Consider the following 12,016-nt stretch of genomic DNA (forward strand, 5'->3'; position numbering starts at 1 on the left):
TTTGTAACAGACTCATGAAATGGTTGGGAGGATTTAGGAGTTAAACACTGTGCATCTTTTGAAACAGTGTATGGCATGTAGCCAGCCCTCAGTGACTTAGCCACACCTGTCATGCTCTTACTTTATAGATGTGGCTAGTGAAAAGCAGCGGCGGCTCCTGTACAATTTGGAGATGGAGCAAATGGCTAAAACAGCCAAAGCTCTGATGGAGGCTGTGAGCCATGCTAAAGCCCCGTTTACAAGTGCCACTCACCTGGACCATGTCCGGCCAATGTTCAAAGTGAGTATCCAGTGTGACCAAGCCTGATTCTGCCCTTTCCATGCTAAAACTCTGGACGTTACCGAAACCTTCCTTCCTTGATAGCTGGTGTGGACGCCACTGCTGGCAGCCTATAGCATTGGACTTCAGAACTGTGACGACACTGAAGTGGCCTCCTTGTGTTTGGAAGGCATCCGATGTGCGATCCGAATTGCCTGCATCTTTGGAATGCAGGTAGGCATAAGTCAGCAATGCTGCAGAGATACCGGTGGGTTGTATTCTTTTAGATTTGGCAAAACTTAGAAATGATCAGAAATTGTCAGTTAATCAAGAGTCTTAGCAAACTACTTACTCATGGCTACTGACAAGAAATCCATAGCTTTATGATGACAGCTCATCAGGGGCAAAAATGGAGACATGGATTAAAACTGTCTTGAAGAATAGGCAGGCCAAGCACAGTGGCTCACGCCTGTAATCCCAGCACTTTGGGAGGCTGAGGCAGGCAGATCACCTGAGGTCAGGAGTTCAAGACCAGCCTGACCAACATGGAGAAACCCCATCCCTACTAAAAATGCAAAATTAGCCAGGCGTGATGGTGCATGCTTGCAATCCAAGCTACTTGGGAGGCTGAGGCAGGAGACTCGCTTAAACCCGGGAGGCAGAAGTAATGGTGAGCCAAGATCGCACCATTGCACTTCAGCCTGGGCGACAAGCGATCTCAAAATTAAAAAAAAAAAAAAAAAAAAAAAAAGGTAGGGTCCAAGCTACTTGACTGGATTTGACAAAACAGACTTCCTGTTCATCTGCCTAACTTGCCTACTTTGGTGTATAAAAATATTATTTTCTAAGATCAGTTTTTATTATAATTTCCCATGTCCCTGGAGAAACGAGTAGTTCAGTGCAATATGAATATGTCTGTAAACCGTCTGAAACTTGAAAACTTTAAGCAAATAAATGAATTATAATTCTGAAACTGTTATGAAATTAGGAGGTTGGCAAAATCCCATGCATTACTTTGTAAGTCAGTAAGAAGTTGCACCCCATTTATATTTAAAAACTCAATCTTCTGTTCCCATTCATTTTACAGTTAGACTTTTTTTTTTTATACCAAGACCACAAGCTTTGAAGTTAGACCACCTGGGCTTCAAAACCCAGCTCTGCCCCTTCTCCAGCCATGTAACATGGGCCCAGCTAATGTCTCTCCAAGATACCAATTCATGTCCTCATTTGTAAACTTGAGAAAACAGACCTGCCTGGCAGAATTGTTGGAGATGTAAGAATTCATGTGACAATCTTAGCATTCAGCAGACATAATGGAACATGGGACAGTTAAATTTGACTGAAGTCAATTAGAAAGGAGAGAGCTGCTTCTCAAACATGTGGCAGTGCATAGAGAGCGTCTGGAAGATGTTTCAAAAGCGAGAGGGCATTAGCATGGACTAACTGTTGTGTTAGTGTGCAGAAAGCCAGTCAGCATGCATACAAAAGGTATCAGAGAAGCCCAGTGTGCCAGCCCCGCACATGTGAGAATGGCCACACTAGGGTTGGAGTCACAGTGTTTTCTCTTGGGCTTCTGTTACAGCTGGAACGAGATGCGTATGTTCAGGCTCTTGCTCGCTTCTCCCTGCTCACAGCCAGCTCCAGCATCACAGAAATGAAGCAGAAAAACATCGACACCATTAAGACACTTATCACAGTGGCTCATACCGATGGCAACTACCTTGGGAATTCTTGGCATGAGGTATGTGTCTCTTTGAATTGCCTTTTCTCAGTTACGATGACTCCTGGTTTCCTTTTATTCATTGTTGATCTCTTTTGGTCAATTCAATTTTTCTTGGAAGTCAAGCCTCACTGTACCCCATGTATCTGAAAATCACCCTCTCTGGGGCTGTGAAAGGTGGGGGCGAGTTCAGGTGCACCAGCTCACAGTGAGCACCCTTGCACACAGTAGCCAGTGTCCCCAGTGAAGTGTACTTCTGTTGTTGCAGCTTTCTTTCCACATTAATACCACTTTTTAAAAGTCATTATGTACCTCTTGGGAGGTTGGGAGCTCCTATGATCAATGTATAAATTTAAGACAAAGCCAGGAGCCTGATTAGAAATGGTCGGCAGTCTCAATGAACTGTTCCAGGAGAGTGCTAGTGAGTTTACATTTTTTTAAAACAGTATTCTAAGATTCTCACCCAAGGATACCATTACTTACGTATACAACAGTGTATTCAAAAGGATATTTGTTACAGTTTTAGTTGTTCTAGGGAAAAGGTTGGGTTAAAAAGAACTAGATGTCCCAACAATATAAGAGATTGCTATTTTTTTTTAAGTATGGTACAGCGTTTCTTAGGTTATGTGGCCATTTAAAATAATATTGTGGAAAAGAAAAGATAGGCAGATAGTATGTGCATTCTGATGGAAGTACACAATACTGCCTAAGAAATGTGCTAGCCCCAACTCAGATCTGAATCAATTCAAGCCTATATTGCCAGTTTACAGGAGAAACAATGGACAGAGAAGCCTGTTAGATACGAGGGTACAGCTTGTAACAGACCTGCAGAGCAGATGATCAGGTTTTTCAGCAAATAAATTGCCAGAAAAATAAGTGGAAGGGAGGAGGGTACCTATGGATTAAAAGAGATTTCAGAAGAAAAGATAAAGATGGTATTAAAGACTATTGTGGGAAAACAGTCACAGTAAAATTACAAGTTGTTGTAAGACGTTGTAAGGCATTGTCTCTTGTGGGAAAATACACAGAGAATGGAGTTTGAAAGGATAGACCAAAGCATTAACATTCTTGTCTGAGTGATGGAATTAATGGAAACTGTTTTGTTCGTGTTTTTCTTCATTTCTAGTTTTTTTCTACCATCTGCATGTATTACTGTTTTGTTTAGAGAAAAAACTGAAAGAATAGAAATGAGGCTGTAGAGAATGTAAAGGACGGTTTGACATAGAAAGAAAATTGCTGTCATCCTTCTTCCCCGTGTGGACCAAGTGGCTCAGAGTAAAGGCTCTAGAGCCTGGCAACTGGGGCCCAATTTGGGGCTCCACCTCTTCCTGCCTGGATGGCACAGGCAGGTTACTTTGTCACCAAGTCCCACCTTCTTTATTTCTGCAGCCTTCTTAGGGTGGTTATCAGAATGAAAAGGGCTTGGGACTGTATTTGACAAGTAGTAAGAACTCAGTAGTGTTACCAACTGTCTTCTTCGTGGCACCTGGCTTTGCCCCTCATCACCAGCCTTTCCTCTCTCTGTCACAACTCTGAGTAGCCCACGTTAGAAATAAGTGAGTTACAGCTGGGCAAAGTGGCTCACACCTGTAATCACACTTTTAGGGGTTGAAGCAGAAGGATTGCTTGAGACCAAGAGTTCTAGACCAGCCTGGGCAACATAGCAAGACCCCGTATCTTTAAAAAAAAAATTGTTTTTTAAATAGCTAGACGTGGGTGGTGCATGCCTGTAGTCCCAGCTGCTTGGGAGCCTGAGGCAGCAGAATTGTTGAGCCCGGGAGTTCAAGGCTGCAGTGAGCTATGATTTGCACCACTGTGCTCCAGCCAGGGCAACCGAGCAAGACCTTGTCTCTAAAAGGAAAAAAAATTATTTTGAGTTGTGTGCTTTTTAAAATTATTTCCTGCCTTCTAAGGAGTCATAATACCTAGAGAATCAATGAATACTTGCTTTTTCGTCTAAAACTTTTTTTTAGACTGGGAGGTATGACCAATATGAAGTTCCTGCTGCCTGCGAAGTATATGGTAGGATCTAGAAATGTTGAAAATTAATTAGCTACCTCTGTGGTTGTCAGAAGCCCTGAGAAATCAGCTTGGAACTAATAAGCCTTTGGCCTTTCAGTTTTGGTGACATACTTCGAATTCCAGCCATCCCCAGCTTCTGCAAAAGAAAGGGCATTATTAGCTTACTAATAATAATTTAATAGTATCATGCTGTGTGAAGAAATCAGGGGATGATTCTCTTTGGTGGAATTAAGTCCATTTCTCAGTCAAGAGAAAAGCAACATATAAGTAAAGATACTCTGCAGTGCTCAGTGGTATAGTGGACTCTGGGACTGAATTGTAAGGTCAGCGTTTTGAAAAGCAACACTAGCTTCAATAAGAAGTTCTCATGAAAATTCCTCAGGGTTTCCCTAGAGGTCTACATGCCATCCCTCAGTAAGTTTCATGTAGCCAGTGTTTCCTCTGATATAAGTTGGGACCAGTTTCTGTTTCTACAGCTAAGCTTCAGGTGAGAGAGGGCCTGTGTGCAGGTCTGCATCCTCAAGCACCAGAGGCATCCCTCAGGACCAGGAGATTCAGTCTTACCTCCCACTGCATGCCTTCTCTAGAGCATATTCTTATTCCTTTAGTTAAACCAATTAATGATTGCCAACAGTTTTAAGTGGCAGGAACTGTGTTCAGCAGTGAATAAGACAGAGTAAATGCCGTCTTGGCACCTAAGGCAGGAAACAAACAAATAAATATATGATGTAATGCCAAAAAGTGGTAAACACTAAGAAAAAAGAAAGTATGAGCAGGGCCTGGTAATGGGAAGGTATGATCTCAGGATAGTCAAGAAAGATCTCCTTGAGAGGGACACACATGTCTGAGCTGGGAATTGAAGGAGCGAGCTGTGGGGAGAAAACATTCCATGCGTAAGGAGCAATGAGTGCAAAGTTCCAGAGAGATGACAAGTTAAAGGAGCAGCTCTGAGGAAAGTGAGGCTGGTGTGTTGTCATCTCAGGGGGAGAGTGGAAAAAGGAGGTGGGGATGACTAAGTGATGTGCCTATTAAGTGGCATAGTGGGAGGAATCCCCCACCTCAGTCCAGTGCTTTTTCTCTCTTTATTGAGAGCTTACTAAATTTGCATAAACATCTATATGGCATAACTCCATTAACCAACTTTCCTTTAATTACTAAAATAAGATTACAGTTCCCTTCTTTAGGCAGTAAAGTAGGAACTCATTTCTTCATACCTTCTTTCTCTTAGATCTTGAAATGCATCAGCCAGCTGGAGCTCGCTCAGCTGATAGGAACAGGTGTGAAAACCCGCTATCTGTCTGGATCTGGGCGTGAAAGAGAAGGGAGCCTGAAGAGCCACACGTTGGCAGGAGAAGAGTTTATGGGACTTGGCCTAGGTAAGACACCAAGCCCCGCAGCTGACAGTCACAGATTTGCAAGTTAACTGGGATGAAACCCTTCATATCTTTCAGGACTCTTATGTAAACTGTCTCTTCCATTTGTACCATCTGACAGTATATTCATGAATGCAAGTAAACATGCTGCTTCAGCTCTCTTAATTGTGATTAAACTGTTAGGTAAAATGTCTATTATACCAAAATCAGTAGGGTGCATTACTTTTCTTTCTATACCTATAACTCTATTGGGAAGAAAAACCATTTGCTTTAAAATGGCCAGATCTCTAGTGCCTGACATTAGAGTGGTATATATTTGTGTCCCTAGATTTTAAAGGGTAGATTCAACATTTCTTCCATCTTTTGGGAGATGGCGGGGGGGCCTTTAATTAAATAATATTCTTATGCAAGTAGAATTATTTCTCTGGCTATACATTGGATTGAGAGACTCTTCTGATTGATGTAACATAGTAATAATAGTAAATAGGACAAACAAATGTGCCACGTCATATTCTTAGCACTCAGTTTATATATTTCAACTCATTTAATGCTCATAACAATCCAATGAGAATAGGGACTGTTATCTTCCCTATTTTGTGTCTGAGAAAACTGAAGCACGGAGTGAAAAGATATGAGCAATGTCATACTGCCCTCTTGGTCGTATAATTCAGACCCCTAGCCATCCAACTACAGAGTGTAGTCTTCTAGGTCCCATTTAGTGAACGGAATAGTACAGTGTAATGGTTAAAAGTATGGATTCTAGAGAAGTGGAGAATTGTAATAGCACTCACTTATCTTCCCTATTTTGTGTCTGAGAAAACTGAAGCACGGAGTGAAAAGATATGAGCAATGTCATACTGCCCTCTTGGTCGTATAATTCAGACCCCTAGCCATCCAACTACAGAGTGTAGTCTTCTAGGTCCCATTTAGTGAACGGAATAGTACAGTGTAATGGTTAAAAGTATGGATTCTAGAGAAGTGGAGAATTGTAATAGCACTCACTTCTTAGGTACTCGTGAGGATGAGTGGAATGAAATTCTGTAAAGCACACCAAGCATTCAGCAGGTGTGAGCCATTACATGTTCTGGGAGCTCTGGATTAATACCAATTGATTCAAGTTTGTTTTCCTAAATACAAGCCTTTAATACCATAAAAATGGTATTGGTTGGTACAAACAAGAAAGCTTATACTCACAATGTATTTTAAATGCCAGATGCCAAAGCGTAACTTTACTTTATCATCAGTATGTTTGTTTTTTGAACTTGCAGATTCATTCTTATTTATGTCCCCTGTCTCTGCATGTTGACACAACAGGATGCTTTGTTCTGAATACTTTACTGTTTTTGAAGTGCTGCTGATTTTGCGCATTGTGTTTCAGGTAATTTGGTGAGTGGTGGAGTGGATAAAAGACAGATGGCCAGCTTTCAAGAATCAGTTGGTGAGACCAGCTCACAGAGTGTGGTTGTAGCTGTGGACAGGTAATGATTTTATTTTTCAGTGAGCCTGAACTGCCCAGTGGTTTGGCAGCCTCTCTGTAGTTACTGGACATGAATGATTCCTAATTTGTTTAACTGATACAAGTGTTGTTAGCTACAGATTAAGTGTCACATTTATTTGAATTTCGACTTTTAGAAAAGTTATAACTTTAAAATTGTGACAAATTATGTCAAAAACAAAGAGTTTTTTGCTTATGTTGGTGTTTTAAATTACCTTGTTTCCTTAGTAGAAATTGCTTTTTAAAAAAATCTCAAGAAAAGTATAGGATCGAAAGCCTACGCATGAATAAGAGTTGGCTGAGTTGACAGTTTCCTTTTTTTTTTCTCAAAACTTTTACATTATTTCTTTTTACTTCAAAACTTGACATAAAAATCCAGGAGAAGGGCCTGGCGCGGTGGCTCAAGCCTGTAATCCCAGCACTTTGGGAGGCCGAGGTGGGTGGATCACGAGGTCAAGAGATCGAGACCATCCTGGTCAACATGGTGAAACCCCATCTCTACTAAAAATACAAAAAAATTAGCTGGGCGTGGTGGCGCGTGCCTGTAATCCCAGCTACTCAGGAGGCTGAGGCAGGAGAATTGCCTGAACCCAGGAGGCAGAGGTTGCAGTGAGCCGAGATCGCTCCATTGCACTCCAGCCTGGGTAACCAGAGCGAAACTCCGTCTCAAAAAAAAAAAAATCCAGGAGAGATGTTTCCCATAAAGAAGCTTCATACTTACTAGGAATCACTCTCCATTTCCTTTTCTTTCCTTCCCGCATTTCTTAGTCACTGCAACCACTAATCTACAGATTTGCCTGTTCTGGACATTGTTTAATTATCTATCTTCTTTTTTATTATTTTGATATTCATTATATTCTGTTTATTAACCAAATGGTTTCCTTCTGCCAACATCTTTCCTTTTAATTCTATCCTTTTTCGACTCATGTATGTTGCCTTTGTTAAGTGCATATAATGTCGTGTCTTTTTTTTTCCCCTCTTCCTCCATTGTTACTGTCTTCTTTGTGTTAAATAGATATTTTCTAGTATGTCATTTTACTTCTGATCATTTCTTTTACTATATCTTTTTTATATACCTTTTTTTTTTTTAAAGACGGTCTTGCTCTGTCGCCCAGGCTGGAGTGCAGTGGTACAATGTTGGCTCATTGCAACTTCCGTCTCCCCGGTTCAAGTGATTCTCCTGCCTTATCTTCCTACATAGTGGGACTACAGGGATGTGCCACCATGCCCGACTAATTTTTGTATTTTTAATAGAGACAGGGTTTCATGTTGGCCAGGCTGGTCTCGAACTCGTGACCTCAAGTGATCCACCTGCCTTGGCCTCCCAAAGTGCTGAGATTACAAGTATGAGCCACTGTGCCTGGGCTCCCCCCTCTTTTGATATGTTACTTTGTCTTCTGCTCGCTATAGGCTTTTCTGCTTTCAACTCAGTTTACTTTTCTTGACCTGTTCTATACTTGTAATGCCACATCATTTATTTCGGTGGAGGTGTCAGACCTAATGTTTCCTCTCTGCCTTGTCTGAGAGTTTGAGAAACTTTAGCTTCCAAATCTAATTAAAAAGAAAAAGGCTATGTGGCCAGAGGTCATCTGGCTTTTCTGCCCAGTGCTAAGACAGAAGCAGAATTGCCCTCAGGCTACCAAATCTAATTATTATTATTTATTTTTATTTTTATTTTTTTGAGACACAGTCTGGCTCTGTTGCCCAGGCTGGAGTGCAGTGGCGTGATCTTGGCTCACTGCAACCTCTGCCTCCTGAGCTCAAGTGATTCTTCTGCTTCAGCCTCTCAAGTAGCTGGGATTACAGGCACCCACCACCACACCTGGCTAATTTTTTGTGTTTTTAGTAGAGACCAGGTCTCACCATGTTGGCCAGGCTGGTTTTGAGCTCCTGACCTCACGTGATCCACCCTCCTTGGCCTCCTAGAGTGCTAGGATTACAGGTGTGAGCCACCACACCCAGCCTAATGTTTATTTTGTCTGGAATTATCTTCCTAGAATTTTTACTGGATCTACCAGACTGGATGGAAATGCTATAGGTATGTATTTGACTTACCTGTGACAACTACAAAAGCCTCGTGCTGTAACTGTCTTAACTGTTCCTAATGAGGCTTTGCGTGTATTGTTGGGTCTGGCCTGTAGTTGACTTTGTCCGCTGGCTATGTGCTGTGTCCATGGATGAACTGGCCTCCCCCCACCATCCTCGCATGTTCAGCTTGCAGAAGATTGTGGAGATATCATACTACAACATGAATCGGATCCGACTGCAGTGGTCTCGAATATGGCATGTGATTGGAGATCACTTCAATAAGGTAACTTCAAATTTAAAAACCATTGCTGTTAAAAAAAAAAAAAAAAGCAGGCAACTGAATTCAAAAAAAGAAGTGATAATTTGCCCTGTTTTTTTAGATGCCTCTAATTCGTTTTCCCTGTGAAGTCAAAAGACAGCTTGATAGAAGTAATATCATACTTACATATTGGTAAAATTGATGTAGAATGAGTTAAAAATCTAGTGGTATTAAAAATACTTTAATATCCACGTGCAGAATGTAGGCTAAGACCACAAAGATCATTACAGCCACTGGACAAATACACTGATGCTTGGAAGCATTGTGAATTCCAGAAGGGCCTTTTAAATGACCTAATGTTAAGTTGCAGGTAGTTTCACTCTTCAGTGTCACTGCTTGTATTCCAGCCGCCATTCTTCTGAAACTTTTGTTGAAAAAATTAATATTTGGGCTGGACGCAGTCGCTCACGCCTGTAATCTCAGCAGTTTGGGAGGCCAAGGCGGGTGGAACACCTGAGGTCAGGAGTTTGAGACCAGCCTGGTCAACATAGCGAAACCCCGTCTCTACTAAAAATACAAAAAAAAAATAGCCAGGCATGGTGGTGTGCACCTGTAGGGAGGCTGAGGCAGGAGAATCGCTTGAACCTGGGAGGTGGAGGTTGTGGTGAGCCGAGGTCACGCCACTGCACTCCAGCATGGGCAACAGAGCAAGGCTCTGCCTCAAAATAATAATAATAATAATAATAATAATAATAATTGTTTTTAAATCAGTAACAAGCCAAAGACACATCTGGGTTCTAAAAGTGACAACTGTTGGGAGTAAACCAGACTGAATTCTTCCTCTTTACCAGAAGTTTTATTATATACATATAGACATATGCACACATATATTGAATAAATAAAATATCAGATATGTTTTATCACAGTGAAGAAACTGGGAACAAAGCAATCAAAAGAAATGTATGTATGTATTTGTGATGTTGTTTGCTTCTTAAGGGAAACATAACTTAATAACAGCTTCTTACCAAAACACATTCATGATCTCAAGAAAATTTTCTTAAACCTGGAGATGAAGAGTTATAATACTAATGCTTAAAAATAGTGTTAATAAAAACTAAATACAGAAATTCTGTACATTGAATAGAGGAAAATCTTAAAAAGTAGTCTGCCATTGGGGTATAGAATAACCAGTGGGGTGCTGGTAAATGATTTGTAGCATCTGCCAGTTTCTGTGTGTAAATACCCTGCCATAGCCAATTTAAAGCTAGCAGTTTGATGTAACTGGAGAAGAGATGGACACCCCATCTCCTCTTGTAGACAGGTGCTAGTCTACTCCACCACTCTGCTGAAATGAAGCATTGTCAGATGTAGGCTTGCTTCTAGCTTGGTGCATCAGCTAATGAAAGTTCCTTGTTTTTCTATCATCTCAAATTAAGGCACCTCACAGCACACCATCTGTTTTACAAAATATCCGACTGCTTCATGCTGGGCACTGGACAGATGAGACTCCCGCCTGTCTGTCCTTTTCCATCAGTTCCATTTTATGATAAAATTTTATCACTCCCATTTTATAATAAAATAACTGATGGGAAAGGATCAAGCATGTTGTATATCAGGATTATTGAGAAAATGTGGTCAGGAAAGGTCCCTCATTGGAAGTGGCCTTGACCCAGAGGAACTGTTTGTTGAGTGGATGATATCACTTTAAAGAATCAACTAACTCAGCACTATCTTTCCTGATGTTCTGAGTAAACAAATTCCTAATTGGATGAGTTGAAATAATTGATGTGAATTTGTTTGAGAAAGAAACTGTGAATCATTGCCATTACTGTACCTTGCATTCTTGTCCAAGCATGTGACAGCTAAGCCAGAACAAACGCTGCTCATTTATTCCACAAGATCATTTGGCTGGCAACTGTGGAATCCTTTGTTCTTTCAGAAGTGACTAGCCAAAAGTGTTTTGGTAAATGTTTCCCAGAAAGTCTCCCATTTGTGTTCATTGGGACATCTCTTTTGGGAGGGGAGCATCAGTTTGCTCAAGTTACTTTTCCCACCTGTGATTCTGTTGTCAAGACTGTGTGCCAATTCTCAGTATCTACGAACGACTTACAGGCAAGCTTGGGACATAGGGTGGCAGGTAGGAACCAGACATTTCATTGTCAACAACTTCATTACAGATGTCTGTTTCATTTAATCAGTGCTGTTAAGCACCAGGTCATGGAAAACTCAGTTGCTCACTCTGGAGCTTTTTTTTTTTTTTTTGAGACAGAGTTTTACACTGTCACCCATGCTGGACAGCAGTGGCTCGATCTTGGTTCATTGCAACCTCTGCCTTCCAAGTTCAAGCAGTTCTCCTGGGACTACACGCATGCATCACCACACCCAGCTAATTTTTGTATTTTTAGTAGACATAGGGTTTCACCATGTTGGCTAGCCCGTTCTCAAACTCCTGACCTCAAATGATCTGCCCCGTCAGCCTCCCAAAGTGTTGGGATTATAGGCGTGAGCCACTGCACCCGGCCCTTACTCTGGAACTCTTAACTTTTTCCACCACCTTGGAAAGATGTTCTTCCCCTTGTGAACTGGGGCACTTAAGAATCTTGCAGATTTGGGCCGGGCGCGGTGGCTCAAGCCTATAATCCCAGCACTTTGGGAGGCCGAGGCAGGTGGATCACGAGGTCGAGAGATCGAGACCATCCTGGTCAACATGGTGAAACCCCATCTCTATTAAAAATACAAAAAATTAGCTGGGCATGGTGGCACGTGCCTGGAATCCCAGCTACTCAGGAGGCTGAGGCAGGAGAATTGCTTGAACCCAGGAGGCGGAGGTTGCGGTGAGCCGAGATCGCGCCATTGCACT

The 12,016-nt window shown here is 41.7% G+C and overlaps 1 protein-coding gene across 4 annotated transcripts in view; it reads left to right on the top strand.

Annotated features, from left to right (window-relative positions):
* The window catches only part of ARFGEF2 (ARF guanine nucleotide exchange factor 2), a 105,997-nt gene that overhangs the window by 56,286 nt on the left and 37,695 nt on the right, over positions 1 to 12,016 (top strand). For all 4 annotated transcript variants that reach the window (XM_074406638.1, XM_074406637.1, XM_003932550.4 and 1 more), the window contains exons 19-25: positions 129 to 280; positions 365 to 493; positions 1,842 to 2,000; positions 5,230 to 5,377; positions 6,753 to 6,852; positions 8,867 to 8,907; positions 9,011 to 9,180. In XM_074406638.1, coding sequence (XP_074262739.1) covers positions 129 to 280; positions 365 to 493; positions 1,842 to 2,000; positions 5,230 to 5,377; positions 6,753 to 6,852; positions 8,867 to 8,907; positions 9,011 to 9,180 — 899 coding nt within the window. The remainder of the gene's footprint in view (positions 1 to 128; positions 281 to 364; positions 494 to 1,841; positions 2,001 to 5,229; positions 5,378 to 6,752; positions 6,853 to 8,866; positions 8,908 to 9,010; positions 9,181 to 12,016) is intronic.

Source organism: Saimiri boliviensis, chromosome 9 (assembly GCF_048565385.1).
Source record: "Saimiri boliviensis isolate mSaiBol1 chromosome 9, mSaiBol1.pri, whole genome shotgun sequence".
NCBI classification, from domain to species: Eukaryota; Metazoa; Chordata; class Mammalia; order Primates; family Cebidae; genus Saimiri; species Saimiri boliviensis.